A 27,286-nucleotide genomic window follows, 5' to 3' on the forward strand; every position below is an offset into this window, starting at 1 on the left:
AAAAATCATTCATGATGGGGGAAATATTGGAACTGGGGGGTCATGTGATGTTTTCATCACAAAAGAAGGTTGAAGTTATAGGTTAAATCCTCCTGGGTACCAGGTCAAATTTGGTCATGAAGAGAATGAGGGATATACCACACAGGACATTTAACCAATTTTAAAAATTGTATCTGCACAACAATATTTTATTAATAGCTACATTCTGCATGTAGCCTGACCAGGCGGAGGCACAGTGGATAGAGCATCGGACTGGGATGCGGAGGACCCAGGTTCGAAACCCCAAGGTTTCCAGCTTGAGTGCGAGCTCATCTGGTTTGAGCAAGGTTCACCAGCTTGAGCCCAAGGTCACTCAGTGGCTTGAGCAATGGGTCACTTGGTCTGTTGTAGTCCCCCAGTCAAGGCATGTATGAGAAAGCAATCAATGAACAACTAAGGTCCCGCAACAAAGAATTGATGCTTCTCATCTCTCTCCTTTCCTGTCTGTCTGTCCCTATCTGTCCCTCTCTTTGTTTCTCTCTCTCTGTCACAATAAATAAATAAATATTTATAAACAACAAAAAACAGCTACATTCTGCTTGTAAATACTGATCTACCCCAATTATCAATACAAAGAACCTGGCATTTAGGACCATAAAGATAAAGGGCTTCATCTATTTCCACTCTGATCTCTAAAGACTTGCCCATTGCTCCTCTACTGTATTTATTATTATTATTATTATTATTATTATTATTGTTTTTTAGGTGAAAGAAGGAAAGATAATGAGACAGACTCCCACATGTCCCAACTGAGTTCCACCAGGCAACCCCATCAGGTGCCAGTGTTCAAATACTGAGCTATTTTTAGTGCCTGAGACTGATGTGCTCCAACGACACTATCCTTAGCCCCTGGGGCCACACTCAAACTAACCAAGCCACTAACTGTGGGAGGGGAAGAGAAAGAGAAGGGAGAGGAGTGGAGAAGCAGACGGCCACTTCTCCTATGTGCCTTGACCCAGAATCGAACCAGGACATCCATACCAGGCTGACTATCCTCGAGCCACTGGCCAGGACCCCTCTCTATGTTCTGAATGACTCTACACTTCCTTTGCCATAACTGCCTCTGGCTGGGACTGTTCACTCATTACGAATCAGTGTTTCTCAACCTGGCTGTAGACTAGAATCACCAGGGGAGCCTGACTACCTGGACTGCACCCCAGCAGGTTTGGTTGAATTGGTCTGGGACACAGCCTTGCAGAGGGGTTTTAAAAAGCTCCCCCAAGTAATTCTGTTGTGCCACCAAGATTGAGAATCGCTGCTCTAAAGGCATCTTCTTTTATATCCTCCTGCTTCCAGATGGCAGGGTCAGGCTCCTTTTCTTTCTGACGTCTTGCAACCTTTAAAGAACATATAGAGAGAAAACAAGTCAGACAGGTTTCTTCACAGGTTTGTAAGTTCAGTTCAGTTGTTTGAAACCTAACAGTAGAGAATTGTGCTTTCAACCAGAATCAACTTCTGGACACATGGGGGTATTGTTTATTTCCCATACATGTAAGGGGTAAGATACTCAGCCAGGTAATTGAAAGCCAGAGTGTCCATTTCAAAGTTATAAATAATAAAGATATATTTTGAATGTTTTCTCTGCATTTATGCAAGACAGTCATCCCTCAATATTTAATTTAATTAATAAATTCTCTATCTGGCTTTTTTCTTATTGCTTAATCTAATTAACTGCTCTATGTGAACTGCTGCTTGATCTAGTCATTGAACATTTAAACTGGCTGGCCGCTAATCTGATCAACTGCTTAATCTACTCGAGACTGATATAATCAGTCCATAATTTAAACAGTCCCTCTAAATGGCTCTTTAATCAACTACGGGTCTGATCGGCCCCTGATCTAATCTGCTGCACAATCTAATCAACAATTAATTTAATCAGCCACAAAACTGATCAGCTGCTTAATCTAGCAGTTTTATTTTTAATTTTTTGAAGACTCACCATACTGTTTTCTATAGTGGCTGCAGCAATTTTCCACCCACCAACAGTGCATAAATGTTCCCTTTCTCCACATCCTCGCCAACACTTATCATTTATTGATTTATTGCTTATAGCCATTCTGATAGGTGTGAGGTGATATCTCATTGTGGTTTTAATTTGCATTTCTCTGATCATTAGTGACACTGAGTGTCTTTTCATATGGCTATCTGGATATCCTCCATGTAGAAGTGTCTATTCAGGTCCTTGGCCTATTTTTTAATTGGATTATTTGGTGGGGTGGTGTTAATTATAGGAGGTCTTTATAAATTGTAAATATTAACTCCTTATTAGATACATCCTTGATGAATATATTCTCCCATTCATTCAGTAAATTATCTTTTTGTTTTGTTGTTGGTTTCCTTTGCTGTGCAAAATTTTTAGTTTAATATAATCCCATTTGCTCATTTTTTCTTTTGTTTCTCTCTGCCTGAGGAGATATATCAGAAAACATATTACTAAGAGAAATGTTTGAGATTTTGCTGCCTATGTTTTCTTCTAGGAGTTTTATGGTTTTGTGTCTTACATTTAAGTCTTTAATCCATTGTGAGTTTATTCCTGTATATGTTGTAAGAAGGTGGTCTAGTTTCTTTTATTTATTTATCTTTTTGCATGTATGTGTTTAATTTTGCCAACACCACTTATTGAATAGAGTGTCTTTACACCATTGTATGTTCTTGCCTCCTTTGTCATAGATTAATGACCATATAGGCATTGGTTTATTTCTGGGCTCTCTATTCTGTTCCACTGATCTGATTGTCTGTTTTTATGCTGTCTTGATTACTGTAGCCTTGTAGTATAGTTTGATACCATACAGTGTGATACCTCCAACTTTGTTCTTCTTTCTCATGATTGCTGTGGCTCTTTGGGGTTATTTGTGGTTCCATATATAATTTAGGTTCTACAGACACCCTAAGATGGCTCATACAGTGCTATAGGTTAGAAAGCAAACAGCTATGGGAACTAAAGGCCTGGGTCTAGTCCTGACTATAATTATTTGTGTGAGTCACTTCACCTCTTAGACCCCAGGCTTCCATGCATGATATATGGAACTTGGATTGAAAATAACCTCCAAAATTCCTTGTAGTTTAATTAGTCTATAGTTCTAAATACCACCACGTGGTAGATTTCACCTGGGATCTGATTTATTTATTTATTCATTTTAGAGAGGAGAGAGAAAGGGAGAGAGAGAGAGACAGAGAGGGAGACAGAGAGGAGAGAGAGAGAGAGAGAGAAGGTGGGGAGGAGCTGGAAGCATCAACTCCCATATGTGCCTTGACCAGGCAAGCCCAGGGTTTCGAACCGGCGACCTCAGCATTTCCAGGTTGATGCTTTATCCACTGCGCCACCACAGGCCAGGCACCTGGGATCTGATTTAAAAGCAGAATAAGTGCTAATCTGAGTTAATTCTTTGTGGCACAGTGAGTATAAGACAGCAGGGAAGAGGCCTGGCCTGTGGTGGCGCAATGGATAAAGGGTCAACTTGGAATGCTGAGATCGCTGGTTCAAAACCCTGGGCTTGCCTGGTCAAGGCTCATATGGGAGTTGACACTTCCTGCTCCTCCCCCACTTCTCACTCACTCTTTCTCTCTCCTCTATAAAATGAATAAATAAAATCTTTTTTTAAAAAATGGACAGCAGAGAAGAGTGGCAAGAATAGGAAAGGATATATATACTGTTCTGAAAAAATGGGAAGTCATAACTTATTGCTCTTGAAGGATCCTCTGCAGCGCTTCTGTGCTAAATGACTGCAGGATTTGCTAAACTGGAGCCTCCTCTTGCCGCTAAGATTTATGGAGCCCTCAGTGTTGGGTAGCTGCCCCACCCTCCCCTGTTTCGTGGGGAAGGCTGCAGAGTGAGATGGAACACCTGGAGCAGAGACTGAAACAGAAATCCTCCCTGTGTGCTTCCTTAGGGCCACCGCTGCCGAAGGAGCGTCTCCCCGCGGGCTGGGTGACATGGTTGGTTTACTCTTCCATTTATTAGCAGCCGGCAGTCAGCATGTGCCAAGCACAACTGGAGTTTCACTAACGCCCTTCATGCTCTCTGCCCTAGCCAGACTGAACTGTTTGCTTTTCCATATCCATGTTTCCTGACTCTGCAGCCTTCTTATTTGAGCTCTCTGTGTGTGGAAAGGTCCTCTTTGGTCCCCCCAACCCCCACACCTAGCCCCCTCTCCTAAAAGACCCAACACAATCAAATACCTCTTTCTCCATGAAGCCTTTTCCGATCCCTTAGTGGGAATTGTCTCCTTCCCCCTCTAAACTTTCAATCACTTTATCACTGAGTCTCCTGGGGTATTGACCTTATGTCTTAGCTTCCCTACCTGGTTAGACATGCCTTTCAAGAGTTTGGTTCACCTTGGTTTTCACCCTCAGTGGCTTGAATAGAGTAAATACTCAATAAGTAGCTGTTGAACGGGTGTGGTGCTAATTCCGGCCACCTGGGTGTCAGTTTGCATGTTGGAGTGGCATTACCAACCATCATCCCACTATCACAAGATAAGATTCTGCCCTCATTGCCCATCACCTTATCCTCAGAATCTAAGCTAAGGCCCTCTTGCAGCCCTCTTTGCTACCCAGAACTCACCACTGTGATGTCCCACCAGAATTTAACTGTCCTCCCGTCAGAGTCTAGGTTCCACATGGATTAGTGGTTTGGTTGGGAAGAGAAAGAAACCCAAGAATCGAAATCCTTCAGCCAATGCCAATGCCATAGCTTTGTCATTGGTACTGAGATGATATGGCATTTTTAGAATAAAGTTGGTTATTGCCCCTCCTGAAACACAGTGCCTCCTGTATTTGGTGACAGTTTTAAAGAACTAGTGATTGCACTGGTGTCTAGTCAGAAGACGTCATAAGCTTTGTTGGTTAATAATCTCTTGTTGGGTTAGAAATCTGCTGGAATGGACAGGTACCCTCAGGCAGCTTACGTGCTGTCCAAGAATGTTCCTCTCTGGCCCTGGGTGTCTGATTCTTAAGCTGTTGATGATTCTCATTAAACTAACACACACAAATATAAGTGCTCAGTTATGTCATATTATTCTATCTTCTCAAATCTTCCCATTTTTAGAGGGGTCTTCTATTAACTCAAAGGGAATTTTTTGTTTGTTTGTTTTAGTGAGAGAGAGAGAGAAAAAAAGAGAAAGGGATAAACAGATAAAAAGGGGGAGAGATGAGAAGCATCAACTCATAGTTGCAGCACTTTAGTTGTTCATTGATTGCTTTCTCATATGTGCCTTGATGGGGGGGAGCTACAGCAGAGCAACTGACCCCTTGCTCAAACCAGTGATCTTGGTTGGGCTCAAGTCAGCAGCCATGGGGTCATGTCTATGATCCCATGTTCAAGCCAATGACACTGCGCTCAAGGTGGTGACCTCAGGATTTCGAACATGGGTCCTCAGCATCCCAGGTCAACGCTCTACTCACTGCGCCAACATCTAGTCAGGTAACTCAAAGGGCATCTTAAATGTGGGATGGTTTTAGTTGGTTTGGTTTGGTCAAGCTGGCTTTTTACCAAATTGCCACAAATGGGTGTCTACTTTCTCCACCCAACCTGAAACAGACCCCATCTTCAGTAAGGTTTCCATCAACTTAGGAAGATGACCCACCATGTGCAGAGAAGACTCCTTGACTTCCTTTCACAATCTCAAGGAGTTTGGACCCATTAGCAGTGATTGGATCCCAGGTCCCCTGCAAGAAAGAGCCAAATGTCCAAGTTCTGGCCCTTCATTTTTCATTTCCTGTCTTTACTCAAGGTCTGTCTTTGTATCTGCTACTGCTTGTAAACAAAACACTGCAGTTCTAGCATGTGCCAGGGGCGCTATGAGCCAGCCAAATGTTAGGTAAGTTTATGCAACACCTCTCAAGTTGGCGAGGCAGTAATCACCCCAAAATGATCTTTCTTGTTAGAATTACAATCACTTCTTTTACCCGAGGTGCTATAAACAAAGCTTCATGTCATACCTATCAGTATATTTGAGCTTTCTGTTTCTTTTCTTTTTTTTATTCAGCGAGAGGAGGGGAGGCGGAGACAGACTTCCCCATGCACCCTGACCAGGATCCACCCAGCAAGCCCACTAGGGAGCAATGCCCTGCCCATCTGGGGTGTCACTCTGTTGCTCAGCAACCAAGCTCTTCTTAGTGCCTGAGGCAGAGGCCATGGAGCCATCCTCAGCTCCCAGGGCCAACTTGCTCCAATTGAGCCATAGCTGCAGTAGGAAAAGAGAGAGAGAGAGAGAACGAGAAGCAAGAGGGGGAGGGATAGAGGAGTAGATGGGCACTTCTCCTGTGTGCCCTGACCAGGAATTGAACCTGGAACATCCACACACCAGGTTGATGCTTTACCACTGAGCCAACTGGCCAGGGCCCTGAGCTTTCTGTTTCTAAAGAAGAGAAAAATAACAATAAAGGGTGGGGGAGATAGGAGGCTATGCCACCCAAATAGAAAAAAATAGAGCCAAGAGAGGGTATTGGGAAAGAGGAAATAAATACTAAATCTTTTTCCAATTAAGAAGAATGAGAGTGGAAGCAGGAAAGCTCCAGAGGGCACTTTTAGGGGAGGGAAAGAACATAAAAGACCTGTTATGAAAATCCATTACACATATATTTCCATGCATGGAGCACTGTTTGTCTACAGAGGCTGCAGAGAATCCTCTTGACTGACTGGGGACATGGGACTTTAGTTAGCAGTATCCACATGCTGTGTACCGTTTCCATCGGCTCGTCTGCTATACCACTTTCCCTTCACAAGGATTTCCCTTTAATTAGTCACAGGTTTGTAATCTTCACTTAAGGACAGCTTGTTTTCATTTTTCCAATCACTTTATTTCTTGGGCTCAATGTTTACCAGTGTGATAGCAGTACCATAATTTGAAACTCCACCATATGAAATTATAGAGCCTCGCACTACATCGCCCAAATATTTTAAATTAGTGAAACTGGGTCACACTAAGTACACGGCTCATCTAAAATGAGTTCGTGTTTTTACCATTAGAGACAAATGGATGTTTCTGTTTCTAGGAAGCGAAGTCTTGGACTATGAAAAGAATCTGCCTGTTTGTATATCTGTGGTCAGAGACAGTTGCATCCACATTGGTCATTGGGAATATGGGGGTTGCCCTGCACCCTACTTGGGACAGTTGCTAAACTGGCTGTCTATCCGAGTCCAGACCTAACATGCAAGAACAAGAGCAGGCTGCCTGACCAGGCGGTGGTGCAGTGGATCAAGTGTTGGCCTGGGATGCTGAGGACCCAGGTTCGAAACTGCGAGGTCACTGGCTTGAGCGCAGGGTCGCTGACTTGAGCGTGAGATCATAGACATGACCCCATGGTCGCTGGTTTAAAGCCCAGGGTCTCTGGATTGAGCAAGGGGTCACTGGCTTGGCTGGAGCCCCCCGGTTAAGGCACATATGAGAAAGCAATCAATGAACAACTAAGGCACCACAACAAAGAATTGATGCTTCTCATCACTTTCCCTTCCTGTCTCTCTCTCTCTCTCTCTCTCTCTCTCTTTCATTAAAAAAAAAAAAAAAAGCACAGGCTAAAAAAAAGAGAGAAAGAAAGAGAGCTGGCAATTAGTGTTGCCAAGACATTGACATCTTGGTCTGAATTGTTCTATCATTTTTTACTTAAAAAAAAAAAGAATTAACTAAGCCCAAGATTTATTGTCCACGTTTACAATGTGCATTAAAGCAAGATTGTCCTTTCATAGATACAACAGTCAGAAAATAGCCCAATTCAGATTTTACTTCTGAGTCACAGGATTTTTACAAGGCTGAGTTTATTAATGATGCTATTTATTTAAGATTCTTATTAGCCACAAAAATCCTAGTTTGGAGATGAAGAAAAGGTAATGTTAATGAAAACTCAGGTAGTAATTGAATTTATATCTCTATTAACCGCATTTATTTTTTTTTACCCATTGAGTCTTACGTAAGGGTTGAAAGAGTTTATTTTAATAATCTTACTGGCCATTTACACATTTCTCCTCCTTCTTTTCATTCATTTCAACCAAGATTTAACTTGAACAACCAAGTGAAAGGCGAAATATGTTTTCTCCAATATCAACCTTCTCTTTACATACCTTCTCTTTCCAACACAATACAATCTACAGACAAATTATAGAGTTGTGCACCTGAAACCTATATAATTTTATTAACCAATGTCACCCCAATAAATTCAATTAAAATAATGAAAATAAAACTAAAGGATTATATATTAAAGAAAAGAAATGGCCTGACCGGGCAGTGGTGCAGTGGATAGAGCGTCGGACTGTGATGCGGAGGACCCAAGTTCGAGACCCCAAGGTTGCCAGCTTGAGTGCGGGCTCATCTGGTTGAGCAAAAGCTCACCAGCTTGGACCCAAGGTCGCTGGCAAGGGGTCACTCGGTCTGCTGAAGGCCCATGGTCAAGGCACATATGAGAAAGCAATCAATGAACAACTAAGATGTCACAACAAAAAACTGATGACTGATGCTTCTCATCTCTCTCCATTCCCATCTCTCTGTCCCTATCTATCCCTCTCTCTGACTCTCTGTCTCTGAAAAAAAAAAAAAGAAAGAAAGAAAGAAAGAAAGAAAGAAAGAAAGAAAGAAAGAAAGAAAGAAAGAAAGAAAGAAAGAAATGTTTGGAAACCCTGTGCCCCATCTATTATTATAAACGATATTTATATAAACATGGAGAGTCTCAGAAACATAATGCATATATAAGTATGATTATGTAAAGTTCTAAAAAGGCAAATCTAAAAATTGAATCATTTAGGGTTGCATCACTTGGGGGATAAAACTACAAAGAAAATCAAGAGAATAAGTAAAATAACCCCAAATTCCAGCTAGACATTATTTAGAGGAACTTAAAAAGAAATTGGGATGGGATTGAGAAGGAGCACATAATCACCAAGGTGTGAACGCTGTTTAAGCTGGGTAATAGATACATGACTGTTTCATTATTATTCTTTAAAATGGCCATGTACTACACACTCATTTAAAGGTACAATATATTTCATGCTAGACATCTTTTTAATTTAAAATATTGACCCAAAGAATTAGAAGCCATCTTTTAAAAGTCTCCTGGGACTACCTGCTTTGGTTTAGAAAGGAGTCACTAAGTTTAGGGGTCTGGCTTCCCTAGAGCAAGACCATTCTGACAACCATGTTCCAATAAACCTTAATTGGCCACTCAGCCATGAGTCAGAATGCCCAGCACTCCCAGGTCTCTTCTGACCTCACACGATCCATCAGTCCTGATTTATTTGCTTGACAGGACGTTGCAGTCGTAAAGACGCTAAGAACCAGCCTGCAGCGATAGTGTACAGAGGCAGCACATGTTTACCTCCCCCACCCTGGTCTGTGGTTATAGACACTCATGTGATTATGGGATGACACCATTGTGTAAAACATATGGTAGACTGGTGGTGATAATTTGTGGGGACAACATATAAAAGAACTCCAATCCAACATGTGCAAGCACACAATCTCATACTGTTGAGAACCAAAATTTACGGTTGGTATGCAACTCTAGTAGCTCTCAGATGTGTGTGCGTATGGGGCGTTGGGGTGGGAGAGGAGGATACAGCTGAAGTGAGGCACACCTCTCTTCCCAGGTAAATTTCTCAGAGTATCTATCCCCTTTTATGCCTCCACCAGGTCAAAGTCACACCACTGATACACCAGTAAATCTTACAGTAAAATTCAGCATGTTTCTCTTTTTTTACCTTTTCCCCTCTATTATATATATATTTAATATATATATTAAATCAAGGCAGCTTTCTTTCATTCTATTTTATAATATTAATTACTAATGGGCCAATTGATGATTGGCTACCAATCCATTTCTAAACATTTTCTGACCTGGAAGTTATTTTTATTTTCTGGATTTTTTTCCCTCTGTTTTGATTTTTAATGCCCTTCTCTTAAAGGTATCCAAGGGAGAAAACATTCAGAATTGGACCTTATGTGCCTTAAGTGAAACCACAACATTTTGCAGACACCACATATAAACAAAATCATATTTAAGAGCCTGGAATATTTCTAGAAACCTCTTTTAACTTTCAAACATGCAGTCAATCTGCAGGGTGAGTATGACTCACTTCAGTAGCTCAGGATTTTTCCTCCTGATCCCAGCACGGCCTGAGATTGTTGCTAAGAGCATGTGAGCATTTCACAGAACTGAGTGCATCTGTTTTGGAGAATCTGCTTGCATTTCGTATTATGAAAACATCACTGGGGGTTTTTTGGTACATGAAAAAGAATAATGCAAGAATGTATGAGTCATTTTGCCTTCTAGTAGCTGACGAGCACAGTTTCAACCCACAGGAGGTGTTAACTCTTTAAGTGGAATGCCCTGTTAAGACCCAGGTTAAGACGGTGACGTTGGCAGAACCAAGAATGATGGAAATCAAAGGAAAGTAATTGACTAAGAAGTTCTCCTCAGTGGCTGTGAACCTGAGAAAACCTTCCTCCTGGGTCTGGCGTGCATGGGGAGTGTACAGCTGCAGAAAGTGGGGATGGGTTCACGTTTGAGATTGAGATCCACTTACAGCCTGTAACCTCTCCTTCAGCAAATGCCACCTGCTCTCAAATGACCCCTTCCATGAACGTGGAAGTATAATGGGATGCCCAGAGATAAGAACTGACCTTAGGGTGCAGCTGATTACTTATCTAATTTGGAATTTTAGGTGCAGCATTCTCTTTATTATTTTTAAATTAAATTTAATGGGGTGACATTGATCAATAAGAGTACCTAGTTTTCAGGTGAACATCTCTTACACATTTGAACTATTGATCGTATTGTGTGCCCATCACCCAAGGAACAATGAAAGAAAATGAAGAGACTTGGAAACTTGGGTCCAAATGGGACTCCTTTCAGTCTCTCATGAACTGGCCTCCTTTTAGAGCGTGAGCCTTCCATTTTCTCCAAGGTTGTGCTCACTTAATCCCCGTGCCCGCACGTGTGTGTGCTCACCAAACGTGAGGCATGTCAAAGAGCACAAAAACAGTTGGAAGGTGACAGTTCAAAGTCTGTTCAGTGGCTCTGGAAATTCTTACTTTTTCTTATTCTTTTTTGAAACGTGGTTTCCTGATCTGAGATCTTGTTTTGTTGATAACATACTATTGCTGGCATTATTACTTAAAACGTTCAAGGATCGTGTCCTGTCATCTGAAGTCAGGAAATAGCAAAATGGGAAAAGAAAAAAAAAAAAGACCAAATGAAAGGAACACCTTTCAAACCATGGGGAGCCTGGGGTAAAACCAAAATCAAACTGCCTGTATGGTAGATGCGATTCTGCCTTTGTTGCACAGGTCTTCAGAAACCTTGGACGGGGGTGCCGTTGTGAAGAGGGCACAACTCGTGCTTGCTGTGATGTCTTTCTAGGGAAGCTTCTGTCGCTTCTTTCTCTCACCCAGTGTACATTTAGAGCCTGGTCTGTCTGAGTAGGAAGATGCTGACTCCTCAGTGATTTCCCAGTTTGCCATATCTGCAGTACTTCCGTTTGTTTGAACTTGCTAGCTGAAAGGCACAGCGTGCCACACAGCGGTCTCGTTACTTGAATATACTGAGGCTGCAGCGCTCCGGCGGTGGAGGCTTCAAACGTCTTTGGTGTGAAAGCCACAGCATTCTAAGAGCCTTTTCTCAGTGCACAGATCTGTTTTTCCTTAGAATTTAACACCAGAGCCCTTCTAGCAGTGGTTCTGGAAATGGAAGAAAGGCCAGCTCTCTCTACTTTGTTCACACCGTTCACACAGTCAAATAACATCAACTAATTATTATGGACTTTTGAGGATGTTTAGCACTTATTCATACACTGAATATTCGATGAGCCAGTTTGCTCCCCATCAGAGCAAATATGTATGCATGCAATGGTTTATAAGATGCATGCTGACCCCTGCAGTAAGGTTGATCATACCTTTCTCCAAGTGTTCATGGCAAAGGCAGCTACCTAAGAAACAGAGCATAATTCTCTATAGTAAACCTGCTAACACCGAGCATGGGCGGGAAAGTTGCAGATTCTGGTCAGTGGAACATTTTTTTTAAATAGAGGAAGTCCTTACATAGCATTTGGGGTTACCTGCTTTTTTTTTTAAATAAAATGCATTTGATTAAAACTCTCATAAAGAGGGTTTAATCTTTCCCAGATGATTCAGAGGAAGTCCGGGTCCCACACTGCCTCTGAATCATGTGGGAACATCGGTTGTCTTTGTAGTGGAGAGAACCAGCAGACGGGTTAGTGCAGTGTCTGCTGAAGTTTCACAGAAGGAGCAAATGGATTGTTCTACTTTTATTACAATCCAGTGGGTGGTTAGGTATGATTTTTACTAGTCAGCAGCATCTCAAATATGTTTCCATCTGGCGTCTGGGAAGTTAGAAATGTAAACGTTTTATCTTCAACTGGAGCATAAAGCAGAGGTTGTTGTGTTAGCATCTGCATGTATTAAGGATGCTAAATACTCTGTCTTTTTGCATAAATTCTGCTTATGGTGAAATTAGCACTCACGCACGTTGCTGGTGTTACATACCTTTCCATGAGGCAGTTTGTCAATGCGTGTCAAAAGTCTTTAAACTCAGAAATTCTAATTTCTGAAAATGTTTTCTACGTAAGTACTGAACCAGTGTTAAAAGTATAGTTTTAATGTGATGTCCTTTGCAGTATTGTTTATAAGAACATAAAGTTGGAAAAGTCTTAACTGTCCATCAGTAGAAAATGGGTTAAATAGATTATAGTACATCCGTGTAATTACTGTGTACCTCTATACAAGGAATACCGTGTTGCTGTGAAAATTATATTTTGCTAACATGTTAGAAATAGTCATAAATAAGGTAAAATTTAAAAACCGTTTATAACATTTTATATATATATATAAAACATAATCCCACTTTTTAAAAATAAAAGTATATGTGATACATAAGAAAATGTGTGGTAGGATACTTCAAATATTAATCATGTTTATATCTGAGTGGTGTGATTAAGGAGCTCATTTTTACTTTGTCTTTTATGCATTTTGCATTGCTTGGTTTAAGAAAATAAGTGTAGCCTGACCAGGCAGTGGTGCAGTGGATAGAGTATCGGCCTGGGACACAGAGGATCCAGCTTCAAAATTCCGAGGTCACCAGCTTGAGCGCGGGCGGGGTCTCTGGTTTGAGTGTGGGCTCATAGACATCACCCCATGGTTGCTGGCTTAAAGCCCAAGGTCACTGGCTTCAGCAAGGGCTCAGCTAGAACCCCCACCCACCTCGCACCCAGTCAAGGCACATATGAAAAAGCAATCAATGAAGAACTAAGGTGCTACAATGAAGAATTGATGTTTCTCATCTCTCTCTCTCTCTTCCTGTCTATCTGTCTCTATCTGTCCCTCTCTCTGTCTCTCTCGCTAAAAAAAAAAAGAAAAGAAGTATATGTTGCTTTCAGAGTCAGAAAAAAAATGAACAATTAAGTTTCTTCAATTTTGAAAGAAAAAAAATATAAGCCTGTGATAATTATATGAAAGGTAGGTTGATGTGGGACAGACCTAACAGCAAAAAGCTACCTGGCTTTGCACACCAAGGACTAATGTAGGGAGTCTCACCTTAAAGAATTTCCACACAAAAAATAAGTCATTTGGTATGGATACAACCTCACTTACAAAGTCAACTGAGCCAGCAACTGGGTGTGTCCTGATTCAAAATACTATAAAGTCATTTGGGCTCTTTTTTTTTGGTTCTTGACTTTGAAAACAGTTTTAACATGTGTCTTCGTTAGTAGTAATAAAAAATCCTTAAAAATCTAGTTCTGGTAACTGAGCAGCCTAGGCAAGGGGCTACTGGTAGACTGTGATTGACTGTAAATTTCAGGCTCTACCAGGTAGAAAGAGTTAGAGAAGGCTGGGGATGAACTGGTTGTTCGGGCCACTCCTCCAATGAGAAATCTAGGCTGAAGAAAGACTGAGTGTGACTTGGCCTCAATGGCAAATCAAGTTTGTTCAGGGCTAAAAGCCCAGAGCATCTAGCCAAGAAACACGATGGTAGGTCAGAGGAAGACAGTAACATCCCAGATTGTTCAAGCGTAGTGGGAAACTAAGGGCTAAAAAGGAAACCCCTTTTAGGAAGTGAAGATAGTTCTGTTTGCAGCATAGGATTTCCCATATGGAGCTTTTATATCTCTTGCTTGTCTTGGAAAAGGAAGGCCCCAGTAATAGCCAAGACCTCGTGGCTGATCCAGAGATGTAGAAGAACGCATTAAGACTTTGTGTTTGATTAGCTTGGGAAGCAGTCATTAAGGGCTCTGCTGTGGTTAAAGCTGTCTACGGAGCAATAAGCCAAAGGAGTGTTAGGCCAAGAATCTGAAGGCTGAAGCCAAACCACTGAGAAGGTCTTTTGACTGCAAACTAGGCTGTGATTGAATTAGAAGGGAACATTCGAATCATGTCATGTTGTCACCTCAAGTTCAGCAAGTCTAAAATTGAACTCATCCTTCCTCATAAAGCAACTCTTTGACTGCACTTTCCTAAGAACAATAAAATCTTGCACTGTAAAATGCCTTACCATAACATCCATGATTTCAGCGGACTGTCACACACTCACAGATGAGGAAATTCAACTCAGGTTAATCAAGGGCTGCCAGCGAAGTAAGAAGCCAGTTCCAGAAAGCAGATTTTCTGAATTCTACTACCCTAGTCATCTTTGCACAATATCAAACTGCCCGTCTCGCCACGTTGGCAGAAATAAAACTGGTCAGCGACACTGTATTTATACTGGAATTTGAGTATTGCACACTAGCCAATTTCAGTAAATACGAGATCAAGATTTTTCCGAAGTAGCAAAGAACAAACCAGCCAACCTTAGGAATTGTTCATCTTGCTTTTTAGAAGATACCTAGATGAAAAAAATTTATAGCATTTGTATTATTGATGTCAAAGGTTAGAAACAGATAACGCAAAGCCCTGTATCTAAGCCTAAACACACCTGACCTGTAAATCTAACAGCAGTGAACCACTCTCGGTCAGAGAAGGTTCATACTGTTAGTATACATTGTACAGTCCTGCAATTCTGTTTTCTCTCCTTTGTAAACTATTTTAGCTTTGTCATTATACAAGAATTAGAAGCATGGAACTTTTACATATCTGGATATCTATTTGTAGATCTGTAAGGAGTATTGTAATGAAAGCACTTGAACTCTAACGTATGTAAAAAGCAGCCTGTTGCACAACGCAGCTCCATCCCAACCCCTGGACCCATCAGGCGAGCTTGTCCCTGGGCCAGCGCACCCGTGCCTTCTGGGCACTGTGTGTCTCCATGCACATTAGCCCGTCAACAGCGACAAGTTAACCATGCAGGTCGTTTCCTCTCGAGTCTCGGCATCATAGTTCCCAGGTCCGATTCTTCATTGGGGAATAAACATTGAGGGAAATGTATCTAACATAGTGATATTGATTATGTAATTGCCCTACATAGGCATTTGCTTCAAGTGAAACTATGAACGCTAAATATGTACATGTGAGGAACCTCTGTGCGTCTTCTACCTGCCCAAGTCTTTAAGTTTCTACTGAAATCTCCACATGTGGGCTCCCAGGATGTGCCGGCACGCGGGTGAGACCCTGAAGCCTATTTTAGAATGAACGTGGAGGGAGCTGCTCTGACTTTGATACTTCCTATCTGTTGTCACCTCCTCTCTCCAGTGAAAAGGAACTAAAAGGGAAAAATAAAATCCAAGCAAAGAGGATATCCTGCTTTCAATTATGATTAGTGATTTGAAGTTTTAAATGCCAAAATCCTGGTTTGGTAACTTAATTCAGTTCTTTTCTGACCTTGTGACAGTGTCGGCACAAATAATGAGTACAACATGCTGAATCTTTAATGCGTGTTTTGATTACTTTTAGCTAAGGCTTTGGGTTTCTGCTTCTAAACCTTACATCAGGGGTCCCCAAACTACGGCCCGCGGGCTGCATGTGGCCCCTTGAGGCCATTTATCCGGCCCCCACCGCACTTCCGGAAGGGGCACCTCTTTCACTGGTGGTCAGTAAGAGGAGCACATTGGCCATCTCATTAGCCAAAAGCAGGCCCATAGTTCCCATTGAAATACTGGTCAGTTTGTTGATTTAAATTTACTTGTTCTTTATTTTAAATATTTTATTTGTTCCCGTTTTGTTTTTTACTTTAAAATAAGATATGTGCAGTGTGCATAGGGATTTGTTCATAGTTTTTTTTTTATAGTCTGGCCCTCCAATGGTCTGAGTGACAGTGAGCTGGCTCCCTGTGTAAAAAGTTTGGAGACCCCTGCCTTACATGCTAGTCATCAGCTTGGTAAAGAAATCTAAATATGCTAACACAGCCTCGGAAGGGAAACCTGCTTTTGCATAGATTTTAAAATGTAAGCTGTTTATTTGATCATTGCCAGTTATCTCCTATAGATATTGGATTAGTGCTTTCAGATATGTAAAAGTTTGAAAACTAGAGAGTTTGGATATCTCAATCGGAACCGTCCATTTAGTACCTTGTGGTTCAGGAAGGAGTCCAGTTCAAAGAAAGGACTCACCAAGAACACCATAGCACTGTTTGAAAAGGAGAAATGCACCCCCATGTTTATGGCAGCATTGTTCACAATACCCAAGATCTGGAAACAGCCCAAGTGTCCGTCAGTGGACGAGTGGATTAAAAAGTTTTGGTACATATATACTATGGAATACTACTCAGCCATAAGAAATGATGACATCGGATCATTTACAACATGGATGGACCTTGATAACATTATACTGAGCAAAATAAGTAAATTAGAAAAAACTAAGAACTATATGGTTCCATACATAGGTGGGACATAAAAATGAGACTCAGAGACATGGACAAGAGTGTGGGGGTTATGGGGAGGGGGGAGGAGAGGGAGGGGGTTGGGGGAGGGGAGGGGAATAAAGAAAACCAGTTAGAAGGTGACAGAAGACAATTGGACTATGGGTGATGGGAATGCAGCATAATCAAATGTTAAAATAACCTAGAGATGTTTTCTCTGAACATATGTACCCTGATTTATCAATGTCACCCCATTAAAATTAACTTTAAAATATATATATATAACCATGGTATGAAGACATGTAACAATAAAAATTATTATTTAAAAAAAAAAAAAAAGGACTCAGGGCTGACCCTGTCAAGAAACCGGTGAAGATGGGTGGTAGTTGGCATGCTCAAGGGGTTGTTCTTGTGACGTTTGCAGAATCGCCTACCAGAGGAACGATGATGATGAGGAAGAGGCCGCCCGGGAACGGCGCCGGCGGGCCCGACAAGAAAGGCTGCGGCAGAAGCAAGAGGAAGAATCCTTTGGGCAGGCGACAGACCAGGTGGAGGTTAATGCCCAGAACAGGTACTGTGCTCTTTGGAATGGAGAATGTCTAAGTTGGTTCTTAGCCTGTCTGATGAATGGAATGTGTAGGGCAAATTCAACTCTTTTCAGTCCAATTTGTTTAATTATTTCATGGTCATTTCAGACAACTAATCAGACCAGTCAAACTGACTTCAACATTAGGACATTACTACTCCTTTCTCTCCCCCCCTACACCTTTCCCCAAACGTACTTCAACTGAATGATTTTGTTTTATTTTATAATCTAGTAATTATTTTTATTTACTCAATATGGTAAGTTATAGTTTTAAATAAGGGGAACTGTTTACATTCATTCTTTAGACCATTGCTCTCTACTTTGAACTAAAGATTTATTAATTTAATAATCCTGTATCTACCAGTGGCAGATAATACTTTTATTTTAAAAATAGGCATGAATTGCAAATATCTTATTTTTCCTGACATACAGGCTGACTCCATATTCTGTGATCACTACACTATTGAGCAAAGTGCAGAATCCTGTTTAATTTAATGCAGTTATTCAAACAAGCTTATGACTTTAATTCTACATTTTTCCTATCCATGCCCTGGTAGAACTCAGGGAAGTCGAGAGCACTTAAGAGATTCAACTTCTTCAACAAGGACTTTTACAAGTTCACACGTACAAGGTCACACAGTCCATTATGCTAGTGGCTAGTGTACATCATTGATGTGCCCCAAGGTGTAGAAAAGATGAGGCTATTTGGAGAGGAAAATGGAAGAAAATGTTCATATTAATGGACAACAATAGACTGTGATTAAATATAATGGAACCACCACCTAAGATTTTATATGTGGTTTTGGTCTTAGTTTGTTTTACTTTGTGTTGTTGGGAGGGCACCATTGATAGTTTCTTTAATTCAGTCTATCTAGAAAATTCTGAACAGAAAGAGTTCTGGCTTCTTTAGCCCAAATTTGAGTGGGTACACAGAAGGTTTCCGAAGTCAGTCTTGAAAATGCTAGCAGGCTGGATGAGTTCAATGAGGAAATGTATCGGTTAGGTGGAGAAACAGAGACCTTGTCTCTTGGTAAGTAGCTTCTAATTAGGGAGGAATATCGCAAAGGGGTTGGAGGTATATTCTCTGGGGTTCACTGCTTAGCTTTGAATCTTAACTTGGCCTTTCACTATATTTCTTCCATTAAATGGAAATGAAAATTATACCTTTCTCTTAGGAATGTTGTTAAATTTAAATGAAATAATAAAACATGCAAAACGCACAGTGTCTTGCACATAGTAGGCACCTAATTTTAACTATTATTAGGAAGATGGTGTCAGAGGCTTACAGAAGAGGGCTTTATAGTCATTCACTGCCTTTCCTACTTTTGAGCTGAGTTGGAAGGGGAAAACAGAGCCTAAAAATAGCAAATGGAGTCTTTGCTGGACTCTGGTTATTAGTGAATGATCAACAACGGTTAAAAAATTTACTCATAGTCTGTAGTGAGGTTTTTTTGTTGTGTTTTTTGCTTTCAAATCTTGCTTCTATTTGAGTTTCTCTTCTTTTTTCACATTTTATTAATAATAGTTATTTCATGCTGTTGATTAGACACAAAGTTCTTTTTCTTTCCAGTAAAATATATTAAGATCTGAAAACATGTGATTTACTTCTAAATTATAAACAACTGTAACTGGTATTTCTACTGGTGATTGCTGTCACGATTTATAAATTGGCAAAGAAAGGTTCAGTAAACTGTATTGGTTTCTTAAGAGTACTCTGATCTGACTAGCCCTTTAGAATTTGGGGTACCTTTTAAAAATTATTTGAATTCAGTTGATCCAAACACCTATGTACATCGACTTTTCCCCTTAAATTCTAAACTTTTTGTGTTTTAAGGGAAATTTAATCCTTGTATGTCTAATTCACGGAGACAGTGTCCTGTAGCAACTAGCAAAGGCCAAGAAAGTTTAAAATCTAGCCGTTGGTCTGCCATTTCTTATTGTTAAATGTGAAACGTGTTTTTCCAAAATTAAGTGAACTTGAACTTCAAAAGGGCCAAGTTCGGTATGAACCATGAAATTTGATGGAGTTTCTAAACATTACAAGACATACTCTTCCAACTCTGGCCACAGTTTCTAGTATCACATGACTAGTTGTTTCCTGCCAACCGAGACCAACACCCCTGGAGCGGGCAGTGTCCAGCATCCTGAAATAGGGGGTGAGGTGATGGACATGGTACAGTTAGATTTTTAGAGATTTTCTTTTCTCTTTAAATAAACATCAAATCTAACTGCTCTTTGTCTCCTGCAGAAAGAATGACAAGAGACCCTTTGTAGCTGGTGTATATATCACTTAGGGTAATGTCAACGGCTAAAGCAATGTGCCTTCACATTTTAGTAGTTTAAAAAAGTCATTAAGCCCTGGCTGGTTGGCTCAGCGGTAGAGCGTCGGCCTAGCGTGCGGAGGACCCGGGTTCGATTCCCGGCCAGGGCACACAGGAGAAGCGCCCATTTGCTTCTCCACCCCTCCGCCGTGCTTTCCCTCTCTGTCTCTCTCTTCCCCTCCCGCAGCCAAGGCTCCATTGGAGCAAAGATGGCCCGGGCGCTGGGGATGGCTCTGTGGCCTCTGCCCCAGGCGCTAGAGTGGCTCTGGTCGCAACATGGCGACGCCCAGGATGGGCAGAGCATCGCCCCCTGGTGGGCAGAGCATCGCCCCTGGTGGGCGTGCCGGGTGGATCCCGGTCGGGCGCATGCGGGAGTCTGTCTGACTGTCTCTCCCTGTTTCCAGCTTCAGAAAAAAAAAAAAAAAAAAAAAAAAAAAAAGTCATTAAAATGTACAAGTCCAGTGTGGTTACTTCTGACTTAGCAGGTAGAGCTGTTCACCTACTTTCTTTCCTAATGGGATGCTATCAATTCCTGGGTCTTTGGAGTCCTCTGATCTAGCCAACAGAGATAGAGATGGTAGAAAAGTATGCTTTTGCTTCCTGATTGTCTTGGTCTGGAGACATCACTTTGGCTCATATTTGATTGGAAATGATTGATCACATGGATCTACTGAAGTGCAAGGAAGAGGGGAGGGTAGAGATATAATCCTTGACTGACAACCACTTCCTGTGACTAGGAAGGAAGAGCATGCACTGTGGTGGACAGTCACACGCCTCTACCATGGAGGTCATCAGCATGAGTATTAGTATTTCCACACTATAATGGACACTCCCTTCCTCCCCAAGTACTTTGCGTTCCGCAAATCCAGTTCAAGAATTCTATGTAGATGACTTGATGATGTGTGAAAATACTGTAGGATACTAGAGGTATTCACTTATTATTCCAGTTTGGTCCTTGTCTTAGTTCGAGTTACCCAAGACACAGATCCTGTGAACAAAGGCTTGACCACAAGTCGTTCATTTGTAGAATGATCCCAGAAAGCACTGATCTCGGTATGGGGAAGGGACACAGGGGACAGAAGGCAACCAAATGATGGTTTCCGTTCCAAGCCAGTGAGCAATGTGGGGCTCAGGAGCTGAACCCCACTGGGGAACTCTAAGATCCAGTGTTCTCCGACTCAAAAGGTGTGGGGAACAGAGGTTTTATACACCAGTGTTCATCAATTGTTTGAGGGCTGCTCCCAGGGCGTGTTAATATTCAAAGCATTCTGGCACGTAGAGTAGACATTGGTGGCCAGAGAAAGACCAAGGGCACAGACTTGCACATGCTGTCAGTTGAAAGCCAGGTAGGTGTGTACTAATCTGGTAACCTGCCAGGGGTTATAGATGGGCATGGGTACCGCCAGCCTCTGCTGTAGTCCCAGGGTGGGTCAGGCTGGTGGATCCAGCTAACCGATTAACCAGCAGCACGCTTCTCTGGTGTTGTTTCTGCTGTGCAGTGTCTCCGACCAGGAGGTCAAGACAACCACCACCAACACTGAGGTGGAGGGCGACGACGAGGCCGCCTTACAGGAGCGCCTGGCGCGGCGGGAGGAAAGACGCCAGAAGCGCCTCCAGGAGGCGCTGGAGCGTCAGAAGGAGTTCGACCCCACGATAACAGACACCGGTTTGTCGCTACCAAGCCGGAGCCTGCGAGACGACGCGGCGGAGAACGACACCGCAGACAAGGAGAACAAGAGTGAAAGTCGCCAGGAGAGATACGAGATCGAGGAAACGGAAATCGTCACCAAGTCCTACGAGAAGAATGACTGGAGGGAGGCTGGAGAGAAGAAGAAAGAGGACAAAGAAAAGGAGGAGGAGGAAGAGGAAGAAGAGAAGCCAAAACGAGGGAGCAGCAGAGCAAACCAGGTAGAGGGGACGGCAGAAGAGAGAACAGTAGGGACACAAGAAGACACAGTGGGGGTGCCCATGAAAAATGGGCAGATCAGCACAGAGGAGCCTAGAATAGAGGATGAGAGGGAATGGGGTGCAGGCGAGCTTACCCGTGATGAACAGAGGGAGCAGGAAGAGAGGGAAAGAGCCCAGGCAGAGAGAGACAGGTTGGAAGCGGAAGAAGAAAGAGCAAGACTTAAAGCAGAGCAAGACCAAAAGCTAGCGGAGGAGAAAGCAAGACTTGAAGCGGAGAAAAAAGCAGCTGCGGAAGAGAGAGAAAGAAGGGAGGCCGAGGAGAGGGAGAGGGTTAAGGAGGAAGAGAGAAGAGCCGCAGAGGAGAGGCAGAGAGCAGAGGCAGAGACAGAAGAGAAAGCCCAGCTAGAAGAGCAAACGCGTAAAAAGCAGCTGGAGGAGCGGAGAGGGGAAGTGCCAGAGAAAAAGCTAAAGGGGGAAAAGGTAGAAGAGAAACCAGAAGGGCAGGGGGTCAATGAAAGGAAAGGACAAGAAGATAAACGGCAGACAGCTGTCCCACAGAAACAGGTACAGTAAACATTTTGCACCCAACGTGTGATGCCTGTGATTTGCGAGGAATGGAATGCACATCAAATTTGGGGCTGAGACCACATCCCCATAGCCACACATGCTTGGTCATTGGGCAAGCCGTTCATTTTTTTTTTTTCTTTTTTTAAGCCATAGCAATCTGCAAACACAAAGCAATCGATTGATGGCTCAGTGGTCATTCAACCAAATTTACTGAGACAGCCAGAGAGAAATGTAGTGCTCTGGGCTTGCTTGTTCTGAACACCAGAAAAATGAATGAACCTGAAGATGGTACTTGTGGTGGTGCTGTGTTGACTCGTGATTCTGCACCTACCTCTAAACTCGTTCTTTCTCACACTTTTGCCTCTATCCACGGGTCTACAGGAGGCAAGGGCATCTTAACACCTCACTTTACCCAGGGGTTTGGCATTTAATAGCAAAATTATCAGCACTGGGGTGGGAAACTGCCAAAAAGAAGAATCATGGTCAGAAATAGCATCTTAAGAAGGCAAATATAAACCCCTCAAGATCAACTGATAGTAAAAGAGGGAAAGATACCTGTTTGGACCGTTGTTAAAAAAACAAAATGTCAAAACCTTGGCATCCTGTAGACCTGAGCTTAATGTAAACTTGCAGAAAGCTCGTCATCTGGGGTGGCATCCATTTATAATTGACTGGTAATTAAAAGCATACATTTTGCTTCTTTTACCATCTGAATGACCCATAAGTTGACATAGCTCAAAGAAGGGTGGGAAGTGGTAGGGGAGGGGGGGAGGGTATAAGCTACAAAAGTTTTTTCTGTCTGCAAGGTTGCATTAAAAGCTCTGTACTTAACAACCTTCCGCTTGCATGATCACCTTCCAGAAAGGACTTTCTATCGCTAAGCCTGCATTGGGCTGCAGTTGTCTTTCACTCTCGCTTGTGACAAGGGGCTCAGGAACACAAGCTACAGTTGAGATGCTCGGGGACCAAATGCACCAGACCACACACAAAGTTTGTAAACACGCCTGAGGAGCACCACATCACGCTAGATAAGGGCAGGCACGTGGGAAACAGATTTTTCAGTGGGAAGTTAAATACCCGAGGCTGCTGTTTGAAACCACTGGCACAGAGGTGATGTGAGCACTGACTCTGCAAAAAGAGAAGTCAGTCTGAACCACGTGCCAAGTGACCTGAGCACCTTCTCACTCTAGTAAGAGCTAAAAAGGGCTTCTTTTACATAAGTGACCTTAACTGTTCTTGAAAACAAAAACAAAAACAAAAAAAGGAAGAAGAAAAGGGGACTAGAGAGCAACCTAAAAGAGAAAAGTCCCAAGAAGACAAGCCTACCTTCAAAAAAGAAGAGGTAAATATTATTCAGAAATCACCTAATTTAATCATAAAGCAACAGAGAGCAGTGTTCCATGACATTTTCAGTCTGATGATCTCCAAATTGTAACCTCTGATCCAGTGTTCTTCAAGCTGTGACTCATGATTCATTGAATGGTGAAATCAACATAGAGCATCTCAAAATCAGTTAAATGTGTCAATTGGCATTTTAAAAAAACAAAATAGACTAGAAACATCGGAGGGCATTGGAAGCACATAAGTTTATGTCACTGCACTGTGACATAAACTACTGTTCTGACTGTGGGTCATAGTCAAAAGAGCTTGAAAAACGCTCCTCTGATCAATCTTCCCTGCTTTCTAGTCTTCTAAGTGCTATTTCTTTTCCCTGGGCCATCCCACTCTCATCTCCATTATGAAGTATTTCCAGCTGGCTTTGATTAATGATTTAACTTCTCAAAGGAATAAAAACACCCCCACACACATCTCCATAGAAAATTTGATGAACGGAAGATGCTATTTGGTTTTTCAAAAGACAGTTTTTGGCACAATGTTCTGCATTGCATTTCTGAGGCACACACAGGAGCTGGTGACAGGGTGTTTGACTGTAGGTAAGTAGCCGATCAGTGGACCAGAGTCCACTGAGGAAAGAATGTCATGATCTGATATCACTGAAATACTACATCAGAAAGCCAGACTTTGTTTTAACCATTGGGCTTATATGAGTCCCAGGTCATCCTAAAAATTGGGACACTAATTAGTTCATAGTACTTGAACATGGTACAACTAAATTACCAAAAATGGAAGAGTTGAATTATTTTGCCCATAGACTGACCCGTAGCTATTGAGCACCAACTCAGATGAGATCTTGCTACATTTCTCTACCCATTGTGGCATAGATTAAAAAACAGGGGGGGGAAATCTGTAATTAGAAAACACATAACCAGATTAAATGGGGGCAGGGTGGTTATTCTCTTAAGTTGTGTTTTAATAAGATTCGTGTAAATTGTAAAAACCCTTAAATTCATGTTAGATTTATTTTGTTGAAGATTTACGTTCCTCGTTTCTGAGAGAACACATGGTGCTTTGGGAGTAAAAACTGAATCTGAGCTCTACCCATTTAAAGGAAGGAGCAAGCATAAATGCTAATAACTGGAAAACCAAATTTGGCTCTAATGAGGCAGCGAAGGAAATGGCGGGACATGTGGGGAAACACTGTTCTCATTTTGTTAACAGAACATGGCACATTCGTTTGCAAAAAAAAAAACATGAAAGTTACCTTGGAACTGAACTCAAACAGAAATGTCCCACGTGGGTTCTTCTCTAAAGCTGGTGTTTCGTGGTGAATAGCTTCATAGAAAGACGAGGGCATGAAATCGGAACTTAGTTCTGAAGTTCAAGTTGGGGAGGGGAAGCTGGCAAAGCCCTGTTTGGATTCTGTATTTTAAATTTAATTCACTTCCCTGAGACAGGACTGGTTTTCAATGACCAGAGAATTCCACGTCTATGTACTGGGTCCCTGAGCTGCAAAGAGCTCACCAGCTGTCTTCCAAGTCATCCCTTTGCCTCTCCAGATAAAGCCCAAGTTCAACAGGTGTCCCTGGAGTAATGATTTCAGACCTGCCTGTTTCCCAGTTTGCTCAATAGGACATTCTAGTGTCCCAACATTTTGGGCCTCTTTTTTATACATGGCCAGATTACCTCCTCTGCACAGGCTTAAATCATCATCATCATCATCATCATCTGCCTTTCCTGTTTTAACACTGCATACATAAATTTCTAGTTGAATGACCTGGTGTTCTCTCTAGCTAGTTGTATGGTTGCTTTAATGTAGACATCTTTAAATCATAGTTTACATGATTTAGTCATTTTAAACACCCTCCTCTGTTTTTTTCATTTCTTTGTGGTTAAAAAAAAAATCTTTTAAGCCTTTTCTTTCAAGGAGCAATGGAGGCTCAGTCAACCACACGTAAACACAAACATCACGTAAGCCTTCTTAGAGAAAACATTTCCAGAAGGCCCTCCAGTGCCTCCCAAAACACCTTCCATCTCCCCCACTGCAGTTTAACTCTCTGTGGCCCAAAGTGGGTCGCAGATGATCACCAACCTGGAAGGGTGAGGAAGAGATTGTCTGGCCCAGGGGTAGTCAACCTTTTTATACCTACCGCCCACTTTTGTATCTCTATTAGTAGTAAAATTTCCTAACCACCCACCAGTTCCACAGAAATGGTGATTTATAAAGTAGGGAAGTAACTTTACTTTATAAAATTTATAAAGCAGAGTTACAGCAAGTTAAAGCATATAATAATAATTACTTACCAAGTACTTTATGTCAGATTTTCGCTAAGTTTGGCAGAATAAATCTTTATAAAACAACTTACTATAGTTAAATCTATCTTTTTATTTATACTTTGGTTGCTCTGCTACCGTCCACCATGAAAGCTGGAACGCTCACAGTGGGTGGTAGGGACCAGATTGACTACCACTGGTCTAGCCTAACCTCCTCCTCTTATGTATAAGGGACCAGCATCCCAGAGAAGTTCAGTGACTTAATCAGAATCACACAGCTACTTTGTCTACAGCACTGGAACCAAAATTCAGGCTTCCTGACTTCCAGGCAAAGCCCTCAGAAAGGAGGGCAAAACCACAGCTCCCTTCTTCAGCATGTCCCCGTGATGCCAGATCCTAGGTGTCTACCCCTGGGAGAAAGATGAAAGTTTTAACACATTAGGGCAACATGGTAGTTGCCCATTAAATTACTATAGAATAGTCTGTCTATAGTAATTTAATCAAATAAGGCCCAAAGAAGGCAATCAGGAAAAGGATTATTGAAAGTTCATCAGTAAAGATATAAAAAACAAAAAACATAGTACTCTGCTTAGTAAAACACGTCCTTTGAGAGGTTATCTGAAGAATAGCTGGAAAGAGATGAATGATCAGGGAAGGGAAGGTTCTCTAGGCAAGACCTAAAGCCCTAAATTCTCATGGCCCACCCTGCTTCTGTAGGTTTCTTTAGAACATTAGTGCTTTATCTGTTTGTTTTAAAAAGAGCAATAATCAACCTTCCCTGTTTTCACTCATCTTTGAAGAATGGGTGAGATGATATAGGTAAAGCAAGTTGTACTCCTTTACCCCCCCCAAAAAAAAAGCTATGTAAATTCGGTTTACCCTGAAATAATCTCTTATTTAGTATGAGGACCTTATAACATGAAACCCACAAAATATTAAAGCTAATAACGGCTTTTCATGTATGACCTTCTGTCACCCGCAAGAATCATAAAACCACTTCTGGAGACTAAATTATTACCTGTGCTGGAAGTCAAGGTAAACCCTGGAATTTTTCGTATTCCATGCTAATTTTAGTGGTTTAGATGATTACAGACATGGTCCCACAGACCTCTGAGTCATCCCCCTACAGGAAGGGTTATTGTGTCTTCTGTCATGAAGACCCTAGTTATAGGGTCATTCTCCTTTGACATCAGCCAAAATCAGCTTGGCAGATCTGGCGAACCTAGTAGGTTTCCTCTTCCTTTCTCCTCAACACAGTTGTGTCTTTCATCCAAGAAGAAACCTATCCATGCAACCTGGGCACTTTCCCATCAAGATCACACTAATAATCACTCTTCCCACTGGGAACTGCAGACAGCCACTCATGTGGAGTTCCAAGAACATAATAGTTTCCAATGGTAACACCTCCAGCGCTTTTGAAAATAAAACCCCCAGTGAAATCAGGAATGATCTCGACTTCCTAAAATTGTACTCGAGGTCTTTGCTCAGTGGCTGGAGAACCAGAGAGCTCACACTCTAAGAA

At 41.9% G+C, this 27,286-nt stretch overlaps 1 protein-coding gene across 7 annotated transcripts in view; it reads left to right on the forward strand.

Annotated features, from left to right (window-relative positions):
- Window positions 1-27,286, forward strand: part of CALD1 (caldesmon 1) — a 215,184-nt gene that overhangs the window by 163,255 nt on the left and 24,643 nt on the right. For 6 of the 7 annotated variants that reach the window (XM_066362748.1, XM_066362746.1, XM_066362750.1 and 3 more), the window contains 3 exons: window positions 17,195-17,341; window positions 21,177-22,149; window positions 23,417-23,494. In XM_066362748.1, coding sequence (XP_066218845.1) covers window positions 17,195-17,341; window positions 21,177-22,149; window positions 23,417-23,494 — 1,198 coding nt within the window. The remainder of the gene's footprint in view (window positions 1-17,194; window positions 17,342-21,176; window positions 22,150-23,416; window positions 23,495-27,286) is intronic. The other variant, XM_066362753.1, reaches the window with a different exon arrangement.

Source organism: Saccopteryx leptura, chromosome 2 (genome assembly GCF_036850995.1).
Source record: "Saccopteryx leptura isolate mSacLep1 chromosome 2, mSacLep1_pri_phased_curated, whole genome shotgun sequence".
Lineage (NCBI taxonomy): Eukaryota > Metazoa > Chordata > Mammalia > Chiroptera > Emballonuridae > Saccopteryx > Saccopteryx leptura.